The sequence below is a fragment of the Equus caballus genome, chromosome 16 (genome assembly GCF_041296265.1).
Source record: "Equus caballus isolate H_3958 breed thoroughbred chromosome 16, TB-T2T, whole genome shotgun sequence".
NCBI lineage: Eukaryota > Metazoa > Chordata > Mammalia > Perissodactyla > Equidae > Equus > Equus caballus.
The window spans coordinates 50,710,301-50,724,847 of record NC_091699.1 but is presented as its reverse complement, the minus strand read 5'-3'; the positions used below and the strand labels follow the sequence as shown (position 1 = coordinate 50,724,847).

General features: G+C 51.3%; 1 protein-coding gene across 3 annotated transcripts; it reads right to left on the bottom strand.

The window, feature by feature from the left end:
* Positions 1–921: 921 nt before the first annotated feature.
* Positions 922–13,339, bottom strand: CSPG5 (chondroitin sulfate proteoglycan 5). 3 transcript variants are annotated; one of them, XM_023620521.2, is made up of 5 exons: positions 13,079–13,339; positions 11,276–12,389; positions 8,265–8,453; positions 6,292–6,367; positions 922–1,434 (listed from the first exon to the last, which is right to left on the bottom strand). In XM_023620521.2, the coding sequence occupies exons 1-5, from the start codon at positions 13,173–13,175 to the stop codon at positions 1,273–1,275; spliced, it is 1,638 nt and encodes a 545-aa protein (XP_023476289.2). In that variant the 5' UTR covers positions 13,176–13,339; the 3' UTR covers positions 922–1,272. The 3 variants fall into 3 exon arrangements, with proteins under 3 accessions (XP_023476289.2, XP_023476287.2, XP_023476290.2); XM_023620519.2 differs by having other exon boundaries at positions 6,211–6,367; positions 13,079–13,321; XM_023620522.2 differs by lacking the exon at positions 6,292–6,367 and having other exon boundaries at positions 13,079–13,336.
* Between the last annotated feature and the right edge of the window lie 1,208 nt (positions 13,340–14,547).

The window sequence follows — 14,547 nt, the reverse complement described above, 5'->3', positions numbered from 1 at the left end:
CCTCTTTTTGCTTGAGGAAGACTGTCGCTAAGCTAACATCTATGCCAATCTTCCTCTATTTTATATGTGGGACGCCTGCCACAGTGGTGGCTTGATGAGCAGTGTGTAGATCTGTGCCTGGGATCTGAATCTGTGAACCCCGGGCTGCCAAAGCAGAGTGCACGAACTCAACCACTACGCCACCAAGCTGGCCCTGGACAGAAAATTCTTTTTTTTGAGGAGGATTAGCCCTGAGCTAACTGCTGCCAATCCTCCTCTTTTTGCTGAGAAAGACCAGCCCTGAGCTAACATCTGTGCCCATCTTTCTCTACTTTATATGTGGGATGCCTGCCACAGCATGGCGTGCCAAGCAGTGCCATGTCCACACCCAGGATCCGAACTGGCAAACCCCGGGTTGCCGAAGCGGAACGTGCACACTTAACTGCTGTGCCACCAGGCTGGCCCAGAAAATTCTTAAACACAGGTGCTACACACTGTTATGGACTGAATGGTGTCCCCCACAACAGTCATATGTTGAAGGTCTAAACCCTAATGTGACTGTATTGGGAGATAAGGACTAGTGACCTTAAGAAGAGGAAGAGACATCAGAGATCTCTCTCTCCACATCCTCACAGAGAAAAGGCCACGTGAGGACACAGTGAGAAGGTGGCTGTTTGCAAGTCAGAAAGAGAGGCCTCGTCAGAAACCAACTCTGTTGACACCTTGATCTTGGAATTTCAGCCTCCAGAACTGTTGGAAAATAAATTTCTATTGTTTAAGCCCCCCAGTCTGTGGTATTTTGTTACGGCAACCCAAGTTGACTAGTACATAGACCATTTCTGGGATTTCAAACATGTATAAATACAAATCGTCAATGAAGGTAAGAATTCAACTCAAACTGACAAGAATGGGTAGGGAGTAGACATGATGACTTTAGGAAACTGGCTTTTTAAAAAGTTTTATTTCAAGAACTTTGTTTTACTGGTATTTCAAAAAAAGGTGTGTCAAAGTACAAAAAAAAAGTCAGTTGAATAACAGCATAGGTTTAGAAATCACAGCAGCAGAAGCAATGTACAGACAGCACAGACAAAACAATCCAACGTATGCGATTCTGTTCAGGTTCTTTGCTTATTTTGTGTTTTTTTCCCTCCTGTACAAAATACATCAAAGCATGCCATGAGATCAGAAAAAGAAAAGAGTTTAACAAATGGTTACAAGAAATAGACTCTGTACAAGAGGAGACAATGTTCTTCCCCCACCCCCACCCCCCACTTCCTCTCTTCTTGCTCTGCTTTAGGTTAAGTTATTCTGAAGACAGTTCACCTCCAAGTCAGCCTGGTCACCTTTGCCACCCTCAAGTTTGGGCGACATGGAGTTCTGGATGTTAAATGGCTCCTCTTCTTTCAGGCAGGACTTGAGAGCTTCCTGGATTTTGTGGGGAGCACTAGGATCATCCTGGAAGAGGAAAAACGGTGAAGGAGGGGCAAGAAGGAGACAATGGGTAGAGGGATCAAACAATCTCAGGCTTTTCTATCTGGCTGAAAGAAGCATAACTGAAGAAGGAAAAAAGCTCCAAGACTTGAATGAACCAAAGCGACTCATTAGCAGCTACTTTTTAGGAAAGTCATCCTCAAAAACACTGGCCAGATATAGATGAAAACTTGACAGGTAATTGGATTACAAATACCCTTAATGTAGGCCATCCAAGGTTTTCTCTTTGACAGAGACTGGGGAAAACAGTCCCTTTTAATACTTGGCCTGGTCCCTTTAAAGTCTCACCTGTTGATGAGCTCTGCTTGGCCTGCCCGGCCCCTCTTCCCATGGCCCTCCATCCTGTTGTTTTCTGCTCTCACGAAAAGGAACATGTCTTGTCAGTGCACACAGTGGGCTGCGAATAGGCCTATGGTCAGGCGCCAAGCTGCTCCTGGCAAAGCTAGGGCCCCTCTCCCCATGGCAAATATACATCCTTTGACTAGAGGCCAGAGATGTGTGAGCCTCTCACCATCAGAAGAAGTTTACCTAGCAAAAGATGCTAATTTACAAGGTGTTTCCTCAACCCAAGCCCAGATCAGTCTGGCTGTCTGAGTGGCTTGCCATACTTGGCATCAGATGATATTTGTGCTGCTGGTTCATGACACATTTCTGATGTGTACCCATGCCCTTCTGCCTATCCATATCCTGCGGCCCTATGACAAGCTCCTGAACCTGAACCGAATTTGCCTGTCAAAGGTTTTCAGGAAACCCATACCAGCACACAGCCCTCCAATTCTGCCTTCTGGGCATTCAGAGAACTCTTACAGCAATTCCTGCCTTCCCACTACTCTTTTCCTTTAGGACCACCTGAGGGGATTAGACCCAATGCAGTTCAGTGGGCCTCAATTATTTTCAGGTGCCCTAAATAGCTACTGTAAGTGCTTGGAACTCAACTGAACAAGGGGTTGTGTAACCACCTAGGCAGGTTCATGGGTGACAAGAAGGGTAGAGAATGTCCCTATCTGACCAGCTAGCTCAGACCTTTCTTCCGTTTTTGACCACTTCAAAATTCAAGGTAAGCATCATGCATAAGCACCAGGGCATTCTCCATAAAACTGTGGAGAGCTCTTATCCACGATGCCTGCTACTGAGTTTGACCCATAACAGCACTAAGTCAGGGCAGTGATTGGTTGGAAAGAAAATAGGTAAAGGCTCCAGGCTTATACAGGACACTCCGCATGTTCAAAAGCTCTGTGCATATAGAAACCACTGTCACCTGCCCCTGGCTCCCAGCCTTACTTAGCACTTTTCCAGAAGACCAGCTTGAATAGAGCAATTTAATAGAGTTTCAAAGACCACAGGAGTGATTTACAAACAACAGGGGAGCACATGTTCCCCATTTCCAATGAGACAAGAACAAGAGGAAATGAACTTCATGATGTGAAGAAAAGTGATTTAGTTAGTCCTTACAGACCAGGCATCAAAGCTGTGGTGCCAAGAAGATGAGGGCCCAAACTAAACTGGACCTCCATCTGGCCTAAGTCCTGGGAACTACTGTGCACTCCCTACTCCCAGCACTCCACCCCAGCCATATGGGCATCCTTCAGCCGAGGGGTAGTGGGTTCAGGCCTGGACTCCTCCTTGTCCAGACACAAACCTCTATCAGAAGGAGGTGGGCAGTCAGTGCTTTACCAAACAGATGAAAGAAGCAGAGTCTGGGAAGTAAGAAAGATTTAAATAGGGAGGAAAAAAAGCACTAAGGGACACCATGGAGAAGTCCTAATAATAGAGTGAAGTCCTGGAAAGTCTGTCAAATCTTAGGAGGACCAAGTTATATCCACAACATCCCGTTGATAGCACAGCTGTGAGCACTAACAGGGCAGCGCTCAGCGTCTGTGCAGTTTGCCCATGGATTTCAGGTGACTTTATTCATGCTGTGCACCTGGAAAGTGGCCAGCTTCTGACACACTTGCCATTCCTCCCAGAAAACTTGCAAACCTCCACAGCAGGGGCTCAGGAGCTGCAGGCTTTTTCCTTTCCTCCTGATGTTCCCTTCTGAGGCTGGCTGCTCAGCTACACAAAAGACTCACACACACACTCAGCCACTGGCTCACCAGCTGCAGGGCCCCACATCAGTCCAGGCGGGCCCGGGGGGGGAACAGCACAGATGATGCTAGCAGCAGAGAGGAAAGGGAAGTGCCCTTGACACAGACACCAGCAACTGACCTTTCCCCCACCACAGACCCAAAGCAGAAATTTTTGTTTGAAACCTTTTCAGATTGTGGCTCACAGAGATTACTGGTACCGGGTAGGAAAATGACCCACTCAATCTACTTTACTTCTGTAAAAGAAATAATCACCCTATTAAGATAAATAGAACTCTCCAAAATTTTAGGAAACATCAATACGAACAAGGGAGTCTGAGGGGTGAAGGAGAGGGCTGGAAGAGATTAAATGAGCAGGCCTGACTTGGTTGCCCCCCATTTCACCTCCCTGCTCACCTGGAGGTTTTCTCACCCTCACCCTGCTGCCAGGATCACTTGTAAGCAATCAGTGTGGTGACTGATGCAATGAATAGGGCTTTACTTCACAATAAAGTGGCAACTATCTTAACAGTTAATGCCCACAAGATCTTGAATATGACCAATTCTGACCTTTGGGCTAGGTGGAGAGAATGAGAAATGAAGGTAGAAAGTCTGCCAGTACCCTGCCTACTGTACAGGAGACTCCTCCCCTCACACACTCAGAACTTTGGCAGAGAGGACAAGATGTCCCCTGGGGCACAAGCTGAGGAAAGGATGCCAGGTGGAAATGACCCTCAAGATCCAAGGGAAGCCAGAGATGACCAGAGCCTCATCTTGCCGCTTCTCTGAGGGATGCTTTGAGTGCTGCCCAGACAACTCTATGGCCCTTCTCGGGCAGAGTCCACCATGGCTGACTACCCCCTGCTCTGGTCTTGTTTTTAAGGCTTGCTAATATTCTGAACTCAAGGTCAGTGGTAACTTTCATGTACAAATGCCTTGCTTTCCACAAAGCTGGGTCAGTCAAGAAGAACTGGAAACCTTTATACTGACTCATGCAACCAAGGCCTCCAAGAGGAGCAATTTCCTTCCTCTCCCTATTTGTGAAGAAAAAAGGTGTTCATACTTGGGGTACCATAAATGCATGGGTCAGAAACTTTCCTAAGGAACCTTACATTCCACCACACAGACAGGAATTAACTGCAGACAATGAATTTAGGAAACACCGTACTGGTCAGACCTGCTGCCCCACATGTACAAGATGGAAGATCAGATAGTGGAACCAAGAGACTCTGTGGCAGGCCATCATTCTCATTCATTAGCATCCCATAAATGATGACTAAATGCATATTACTGCAAGGGGCCAGGTAAGTAAGGTAGGGATTGAGTGTCCCAAGATGAGCAAGACTGTCCTGACCTCAATGGGCCTATATCCTTGTGGGTTGATTAACATGGTCATCAATCTTTAAGTTTATAGCACAGCTTGCTTCCTTGGTTATTATATCCATCTTGAACTTATTAATATCTTGTATACCAAGTAAAATAATATCTGTTCTTTCTCTATTCTTTATATCAAAGACTTTTAAAAATTATTCTAGATTTACCTCTTTCATTTCTCATTTAAATTGACCCTTTACTCTTCCGCCAAGCCAAGTTTTTCTTTTCTGGGGTTTGGTGAACAAGGTCTCAATCACTATTATTCTCTTTCCCCTTCTGGGGCCCCCCTTTCCCCATCTATAACAAGAAGACAGAGGTCTAGATCTGTGCTACCCAAGGTGGTAGCAGGAGCCATATTTCGAGAGCTCTACAGCCGCAGGCAGCTGGTGGCTGCCGTAGTGGACGGTGCAGATGTAGAAAGTTCCACTGGACAGCACCGGTCTAGATTGTTAAAGCCCCTAAGAGTTCTGATATTCGATGGTCCATTATTTCAAAGAACTTCTTCAAAATTTCCTCTTAAACTCCATTGTTTCCATCTGAAGAATCTTAGCTTATTTCCCTTATCTGTGTAATGATGCATTTACTTTGAGGAGCCTGTATCATGTGCAGAATTCTTGGATTTAGATGTGACATGATTTTGGGCTGGAACGGTTTTTCTGCTTTATTTCTGAAATTCTCTTTGACAGTATTTTACTGGTTAGTCTGGTCTAGACAACACACTAAGCAGGGTCTTTAGAAAATGGTCTATTGAAACCTTTTATTGGGGTTTGACTGATATTTATGAGCTCATCCTCCTAAGAACAGAATTTACCCCTAGACTTATGGTTCCACCAGTGTTCTGTGCTCAGCTCAGCGCTAACCAGTTTGTATAAGCCTGCCAGTTTTTAGAGTCCTCACAGTGTCAAGGACACTTTTTTCCAGCCATTCCAGAGGTTTTTCCACTCATCCCAAAGAGCAACCACCATTTGCCTCAATGACCATCAGGAAATTCCCTAGCAATGAAAGCAGAGCATTTTCTCTTTGATATAGAAACTAGAAAGACAAAAATCAGGCTTCTAAAGCCTAGATGAAGCTAAAAAGCATGAGTCATCCTAGAAAAAGATCTTCTTTACTACCTATAACTCTGCTTGTCAAGGAAGTGATACACCATCACGCTCTTATTCCCACTTTCACCACTCCAACTGGTTGCCCTAAGCTTATCTCCAGAGCTCTAAGGAGTGACTCCACACTCTGAAATAGACAGAAGACATGAGCAGGGGCTGAAGCATGCATAAGGGGAGAGGTAAAGAAGACAAGTTACCTGACAGACAACGTTATCATAGTGAGCCAAGGCACGGGCATGGGGGGAGGAGGTACGGGGAGTGTCGCAAAGTTTCCTTACATTTGGGTGAGAGCCCTCGGCAATGGTGGATAGGGAGAAGTTATCGTTGTGAAGCTCAGATGGGGTCCGGAATTTGCTGGTTAGAACAGAAGAGAGAAAGGAAAATGTAAGTGAAAAGATCATGGCAAAAATCTGACAAAAGCTCCATGAGTCAAATACTGTATTTCATAAAATGCCACAGATTATAGCAAGATGAGCCATTATTTGATGTACCATTAAGAAAAAATTTCTACCATTTAAACCATGATCCAATACTTCCTGATCACCTAGAGTTTTTAATATATACTTGAAGTAGCTCATTTAGACTTTAAAGAACTGACAACGATATGAACAGCTATGACCACGTTTGTGCATGCCAGACAATTATAACTACATCATGACTGCCATCTGGCCAACAGTGATTATAAGATGCCAGTGACTGTAAGACACAATCCAATTTCAGAGATGTTAATATGTGAAAAAAAATATGTATCTTAGAATCAATAAACTGCAGCAGTATCTGTGGAGCATTGGGCACATGTAGCATTACCAGAGCAGTAACCAGGCTTAGGAAAGAAAGAAGGTATGCAGAGGGAAACAAAGAAGGCAGCATTTGAGCTGAAGGGGTGAGGAAGCCATGCTCTGTGCAAAAGACATAGCTAAAGGAGGACAGCGTAGAACGAGGCCCTGTCCCTGGCCACAGCTCTTGCTTCTCCACTCCCCTGGCAGTTAGTTGCTCCTTCTTTCCTCCATCCCCATCAGCAGCTGCCCTGATAGGTGGTCCAAGCCCCTCCCTCCCCCTCCCCCCCACACCCCCTTAGAACCAAGGGTCTTGGCTTGTGATCACATGCACAGATACAGCCCCTGCCTCAATGCACAGGCACAAAGGAGAGGCCCTTTCAGGCCCACGACAGTTAGCCGAAAGGCTGTAGAGACTGCCAGCATCTGCACACTGCATGAGTTTACCCAGCAAAGGAGCAACAGACGGCGTTTTGTCCTTTTCCCAGGACTTAGGGAAAGTCCTTCAGTCACATTCTCTGGAGGGAGTCTCAGGTCAGGGGGAGGGGATTAATGGAGCAACAGGTTGAAAGGGAGGTGGAGGCAGTTCTGCATAAATTGTCTCTTGGGCCCCAAGGAAGCTGAACTCCAAACTCCTTCTTTTGTGACTCCTGTGACACTTCAGAAGGTCCTTTACTTTGCTTAGTGATAAGAGTGATTCTCTCTTGGTGTGTAAGGTCACATTCGAGTCTTCAAGGCATGGACTTAAAGCATACATGCAGGTTGATTCTCACATGCACAGAGCAGTCACTCCTCTACTAAGAGAGGAACTGAAATGAGACTCTGTATCCCCATAGAGCCCTTAAAATCCACAGCAGAGGAAGTTAAGCCTAGGCCCCTCCATCCCTCAGATTCTACTTAAGAGAGGTAAAGAGGATTTCCTTAAGTTCCTTGCACTTCTGTCTGGACCAAAGGTTGACAAGCTTTGAAAAGCAATGCACTGCAGTGCTAAACTCTTTCTCCTCAACATTCACTGATGAAGACCTATTATTGAGTGACAGCAGATTTAAGGGAAGGGGTATTACTTCACACTGATTTGTGAGTGAAATCCTCACACCGGCCACTGACTGTCAAAGACCTGGGAAGCAGGTGCAGTCAGGTGGGGGTGAGGGACTGAGCACAGTAACTTACTTGGGGACCGAGTAAGAGCCAAGAGTTGTTATATGCTGCTTGCCTTTTCTTTAAGCACCCGCTATCCTGGGGTAGAGGGAGTTGGAAATGGTGCTGGATAGCTGCAGGGTGCCAGAGGGGCTTACCCTCTGCTGCAATTCCAGCACCATCTGTATAGGAATGGATAAGCTTGGGTGAATCTTTGGTGTGAAAAACACAACTAGGGATGGACAGCAGGTGCCAGAAACCCTCAAGACAATGTCCCTGGGTCAGATGGAGGGGCACAGATGGAGGGGTCAGGATGGGGCTGGCTGACACAGACTCACTTGGTCCTACGCAGCTTAGTATTCTCCGTCTTGAGCAGATAGAGCTTCTTGGCGAAGAACACTGTCATCATGAAGAGCAGGAGCAGGACGAGGGCGGCTGAGCCAACGGCAACACACATCACCTGGAAATCGGTGATGATGGACTCGCAGCGCATCCCCTTGTGCCAGATGTAGTCCTGTGTGTTGCACCTGCAGCAGCAACAGCATGAGACTTAGGTGATGGGCAGGCAGCCATGGCCACGGCAAGGGCCTGGCCCCTGACCCCAGTACTTACCTCAATAGCCTGCTCCTACAACTGTCTAGAGGAATTGTGATGCCCCTAATCTGTGCAGACCTTCATATTCTTGCTCCATCTTTATAACCACTCTATGAAGTAGGCCGGGCAGCTCTGAGGTCCATGATGTAAATGAGGTAACCAGAGCACTGAGAAACTGAGAGCACTGGTCATTCACATAACTGTTAGGTGACTGAGGAGGGAAGGGAACCCTGGTTTTCCACCTGGAAGCCTCAGTGAGGACAATCAGAGGATTCTCTCAGGCCCCCCTGCCCTGGGCTCTAGGTGAAAGACAGATGAAAAACAAGATGAATAGGAGCTTTGACTATAAAGTATTAGGACCCGCACTATACATAAAAGCCTATCTTGTTGCTTTGCAGTCCCATCTAGTTCACGTGGCTAACCAGACACTGAAAAATAAAGAAGCAACAGACAAGGACAAGCACAAAGATGGGTGTATATTCTCCTCCTATCTCTGCAGCCCCTATAGCTTCCTGTCCTATTACCATGAGAACCGTCATGCAAGCACAGTGAGAATCAACCCTCTGGGTGGGTTTTAGTCTTTTTGTTGAGTGACTTTCTCCTGCCCTTGGGGACATTCCCAGGCTCCAGCTCTTCCAATGACATTGCTGTTTCCATGGGAACCAGGCTGCCTCAAAGAGGAAAGATGTGGAAGGATACAGAGGCAGGCAAAGGAGGGAGGACATGAACCTCAGGGTGAATGACAGACAAGAGAAAGGGGTCCAGAAATAGGGAAATTATGCATCGGAGAATTGGCTACTAGGGTGGGGAGACATGGCTAACAGGAAATTCTTCTTTCTTCTCCAGCTGACCCTCTGCAGTCATGGGAAGGCTATCTGTGTGAGGATGCTGAAAAGCAGATCCCTCTAGCCCACTGTTCTAGGGAAGTTCTGCCACAGCTCTGATCATTTCTCTGCAGTGGGTCATGGTGACAGAGACAAAGGCACACTGCAGTCTGCAACTAAGGGCTCAGCAGTCTCCTGTGAGTGGAATGCAAAACAGTTTTCGAGCCACTGCCAGGCCTGAGTGTACACAGCTAGAGGAGGAATCTCCGGTAGGGAGGCCCAAGTGCGATCCTGGGATGGACAGTGAGCAAGGGGAACTGAGTGGACTTGTAGAGAAGCCCTTCTGACGCAGTGACCTATCGGCAGGCCTACGGTCAGCACAGCCAGGCAGTTTAGTGAGGACAAGCTTACTCCTCCACTTGGGAATCCCCTGAGAGCTCCAGAAGGTTCTGGGAACTTTCCTAGCTCTCCAGAGGCAGCAAGAGCTCCAAATTTCATACTCTCACGGGGAGCTTACTTTGAAGGTGAAAACTCAAATCTCCAATAGGATGAAAGATTATGATTTTGCACAGACATTCCATAGCTCCCAGGCTAAAACAATCACTATAGTCTCCTCAATTAAAGTTTGAGGAGTAAAATCACACGGTTTTCCCAAAGTTGTGGTAGCCCTTAACCAACTGGCAAGGTCTTGTTGCCATAATTTCTTGATCACAGTTTCTGCTTTTGGCAATGGCTAGACAACTCCAACCAGAACTGTGTGAACACATCCTATATGAGTGACTCTAGTGTCACAATAATTCATAGAAAAGAACTTCACAGGAAGGAACTCAAGCTTTAATGCCAAAGGCACAACATTCATGCTTTCTGTATGTTATTCTTCTATTAGGACATCAAAACCTACAGAACCTGAATTCTTCACATACATCCAAAAGACCAAGGAAATAAACATTGGGAATAAGACTCAAAAAGGAGACACCCAGATTACAGAAATGCTCCTCCTAGGACCAATGGAAACAAGTCCCAGAGGCATCTGAGGGCTCTACTCCACTTCTGGGGCCTGTAAAGGATGGAGACAAGCAAACCACCCAGATGACCCCTGACTTGTGATTCTTCCAGAATAAGCTGATGAGCCCTCCAGCATGTTAATGACCTCAGCATGAAGGCAGGTGTACGGGGTAATTACTGATGAGGCAGGGGATGGTGGCTTCAGACCATGTCCCTAGGGTCACTATACTCTCTGGGTCTTTAAAAACATTCTGGGCTGGGTATCCCAAGGAAGACAAACATCAAGGCAGAAGGGAAAATGCCACTACCCAAAGTTAAGAAACCCCACCACATCTGCTACACCAGGAAAGACTCTGCTTGATTCGATCTATTTGGGTGGCTGCTCTCTGAGTTCCCAATGAGAAGGTCCTCCCTCTGACTTGACATGCCCTCCCCGCCCCATATAGCCAACAGGGAGATGGGGCTCTCCTCCTGCCACACATATGGCTCAGAGGGAGTGTTCAGCAGCTATCTTTCCCCCAGAGTAGGTTTATGGGCCCACTCTTTTTGCTAGTATAGCCAGAACTCTCCAACAGTGACCCCACAAAGCCAGCAAAGGCTTCTTTCCAAAACCCTTAGAGAAGTCCTTCATTTCGCCTTTATAGTTTAGTGCTTTGGGAAAGGACACAACACTTAGAGGAAATAGAAAATATTATTTCTGAGGAACCTCTCCTAGTGACGAGACCACAGGAAGTACACTAGGAAGTAATTCTGTAGAAGATACTTGAGTGAACATCTCTTGATGGAGGAATCCTGTGAATGCACAACCTCTTGGAAGTTGTTAACTCCCTCCTTTGTCACATTCCCTCCTTTGCTGAGTCTGCCTCACATACACTCTTCAGGAGTTCTGTTACAAGCCCCTGTGCACCTGCCTGCTAAACCCTTACCTGCAGAAGGCCCCTATGTTCTCCACCAGGTAGCACTGGCCGCCATTGTGACAGTAACTTGGGAAGAGGTCGCACACTGACCGGCACGAGCCATTATGCCGCACAAAGCCACTGCGGCACTCAGTGCCATTCTCACTTGTGGCCAGGTCTCTGCCTGGCTCTCCTGGGCGGGGCCTGAGGGCGATGCTGCTGCCAGGGACCATTCCCAGAGTATGCTGTGGAGGGACAGCATGCCACCGACTGGTGGGCTGGCCTGTCCCTGGCCCCAGAACAGGCTTCTCAGTGGGCACTAGAAGGTCATTTTCATCTACCAGGTCTCCACCTCCTGCTGCATCCTTGTCCTCCTCCTCTTCCTCCTCCTCTTCATCTAAGTCATCATAGAAAGATGTGGTAGGGTAGAAATCAGATTCATCAAAGGGGGTGAAGTCATCGTACAAGTCAAGCAGGCTCCAGGAAGGGGTCTCTCCCCCATTATCCGGGTGGTGCTCTGAGGTTCCTGGTGACCCCGGGAAGCTCCCCAGGTCGGCGCCTCGGCCCTCACCATTCAATCCTTCGAAGTAGTCGATGTCAATTATATCTGATGCTGACTGGGGCTCCAGTGTGCCCTGAAAGGGAAACGTGGGCTCTGGCCCATGAGGATCAGGTGTGCTGCCTCCCAGGTTCAGCCAAACCTCCAAGGGGCTCTCCTTGGGGAGTTCAGGGCCTGGGCTCAGCTTGTCGGCGGGGGTGGAGGAGGGTGGTCCACTGGTCTCTGTAGCCTCGGAGGTTGTGGGGGGCACCGACGACTGCCCGAGGGCCTTGTCGGGAGCCGGGAGGGTTGCTGGAAGGGCCTGGGTGTCTCCGCTGCCCGCCTCTGCGGTCACTCCGCCCAGGCCTGGGCTGTCAGCCTCCAGCCAGGCGGTGCCCGTCACCGCCGCCGACGCCTCCAGCACCTCCTCTGGCCCGACCCCAGGACCCACCACTGCCTGCTCGCCGCCGGCCGCGGTCCACGAAGTCTCGTCTTCCCCAGCTGCGGGCTGGCCGGCCTTCTCCCGCGTGCTGTTGGCACTCGGCTCCCACACCAGGACGCTCTTCACCCGCTCGTCGGCCTCGACGGCACTACCCGCCTCACGCGCTGTGGACCGGAGGGAGAGGGGCGGGGCGTCAGGGCAGCGCGCGGGGTAGGCCTTAGGCCTCGCCCGGCCGGCTCCCTCTCCCAGACCGGGGCCAACCTTAAGCCGCAGCTTCAAGGTTTCCCGAGGCCACGCCCCATCTTTGAGCCCCGCCCCGAGCCCGCCCCCCAAACCTGGGAATACACCCAGCTCGACGTTTCCCCGCTCAGGCCCCGCCTCTCGAGCGTCAGGCCCCGCCCCGACACAACCCGCAGTCTGGCCACAGCGGCCTCCAACTCCGGCGCTGACAGAAGTCTTACCGTCAGGGCTCCACACCACCTCCAAGCCCCGCCCCGAAGTCGCACCCGTAGGGCCCCACCCCTCCCGAAGCTCCGCCCTGAACTCCCATCCTCTTGCCCCCATCACCTCCAGGTCCCGCCCCGAAGTCTCACCCTCAGGCCCCGCCCACCAAGGCCCCTTCCCCAGCCAGTCTCTCGGTCCGCACATCCTGGTCGGGGCCTCCCCCACCATTCGTCCGCCCCCCAGTCCCTCTCCTGGTCGCGCGCCCCTTCCCCCGCCCAGGTCGCAGGCAAGGCGCTGCCCCGCCCCCTTGCCACAGCTCGCGGACCCCGCCTGCACCCGAAGCCAGCGGGACACCGGCCCAGGGCGGGACGCGAGGGCTGCTGGGGTCACGGTTGCAGTCTGTACCTACCCGGCGCGGCCCCGGCGGCGAGGACCAGCGTGGCTCCCAGAAGCAGCAGCAGCGGCGGCGGCCCCCGACCCGGGTCCCCGCCCTCGGCTCGGCCCATGGCGCGGCGCCCTGACCGCTGTCCGCGGTCTGCCCGGCTGGCTGCGCCCTCGGCTCGCCGGCCACCGCGCCTCCCGCCCGTGCTGCGGCCGTCTCAGCCCACGATGGGCAGCGCGAGAAGCCGCATGCCGCCGCCGCCGTCCGCCGCTGTCCCCGGCGCGCGGCGCCTCCCCGCCTCCCGCGCCGCCGCTGCCGCGCTCAGCACCGCCCCCACCCCGCCCGCCGCGCCCGCCCCGCCGCACGTAGCTCTGACGCCGGCCCTGCTCAGTCAGCCTGCCGGGGGGGACAGACAGACAGACCCCCGGCTCGAGACGCGGAGACAAACGGACGAGGAGTCGCGCGGAGGCAGGCCACAGCGCCGCGCGTGGCGTTAGCGGACAGGTGCACGGGCGGGAGACCTGCGGGGCGGGGCCGCGGCCCCGCCCTCCCCGTGGAGGGCTGGCACGGGTCCCCTACCCGCGAGGAACCCGCTCGCCACGCGGCGAGCACGGAGGCGGGAGCGCAGACACCGGCAGGCTTGGGGCGGGGCTCAGAAGAGCCGCAGGGGGCGGAAGCCCGAGCCCGCGCTTTGGCAATGAGCCGAACCCGGGGCGCGCTGAGCCTCTCGGAGTTCTGTGCCAACCCGGTGTTCCGAGCGAGGAAGGGTCTCGGGGAGGTCTCCGGATCCCCACCAGGGCGGGGCGGGAGGTGGCAGGGCTAGGCAAGGGGGCGAAGCCGACGGCCCAGGCTCTAATCGGATCAGACCTAATCCGTCCGCAACAAAGCTTAGACCTTGGAGAGCCAGGCCCGCCAGAACTCATCCCGGGGGCAGGGGGCAAGACCTTCCTGGGGTTGTGGCTACCCTGCCTTCCTTCTCGCCTCCTCGGGGCAGCCTGGGGAGCGGCTTTTAATCCTGGTTCCTTCCTCCCTCACCGGATACATCGCCCCCGTGTGTCCCAGGCCACCAAAGCTCAAATTCCTGGGTAAACCCAAGCAGTCTAGATCGCGGACGCTAGGCGAGGCATTATAGCAGTCTGCGGGCTCCGTTCCCAGCTCACTGTGCAGCCCAGGACCACTCATCCCTGGAGCCCTGCTTGGTGGGGAGGCGGAGTCTCGGACTAGCTACCTAGTCCATCCCCCTAAACCGACCTTCTGCCTCCTGATCTGTTATTGACTCAAATGATGACATCCAGGATCCCTCCTGCCCCAGGAGATGGGGCAGTTCTGATACTTGAGGGACACTCTCATTTCTGTCCCGAGGGAACCACAGAGGTGACCAGGATGGAGGTTTTATCTCCTAATCTCTCTAGCGGGTGTCTCTGGATGGGGTTGCCTTGCTTCAAAGCTTGTTTCTCTCACTGGAAGTACTGCTGCAATCTGTTTGCTCAGCCTGG

What these genes read in the sequence shown, in the direction of transcription:
- CSPG5 (XM_023620519.2), bottom strand. Translation starts at nt 13,175, where the DNA reads ATGGGCCGAGCCGAGGGCGGGGACCCGGGTCGGGGGCCGCCGCCGCTG. An exon ending in AACATAGGGGCCTTCTGCAG is followed by an intron (nt 8,454 to 11,275) that starts GTAAGGGTTTAG and finishes TTGCTGCTGCAG; the next exon opens with GTGCAACACACAGGACTACA. An exon ending in ACTAAGCTGCGTAGGACCAA is followed by an intron (nt 6,368 to 8,264) that starts GTGAGTCTGTGT and finishes TGTTCTAACCAG; the next exon opens with CAAATTCCGGACCCCATCTG.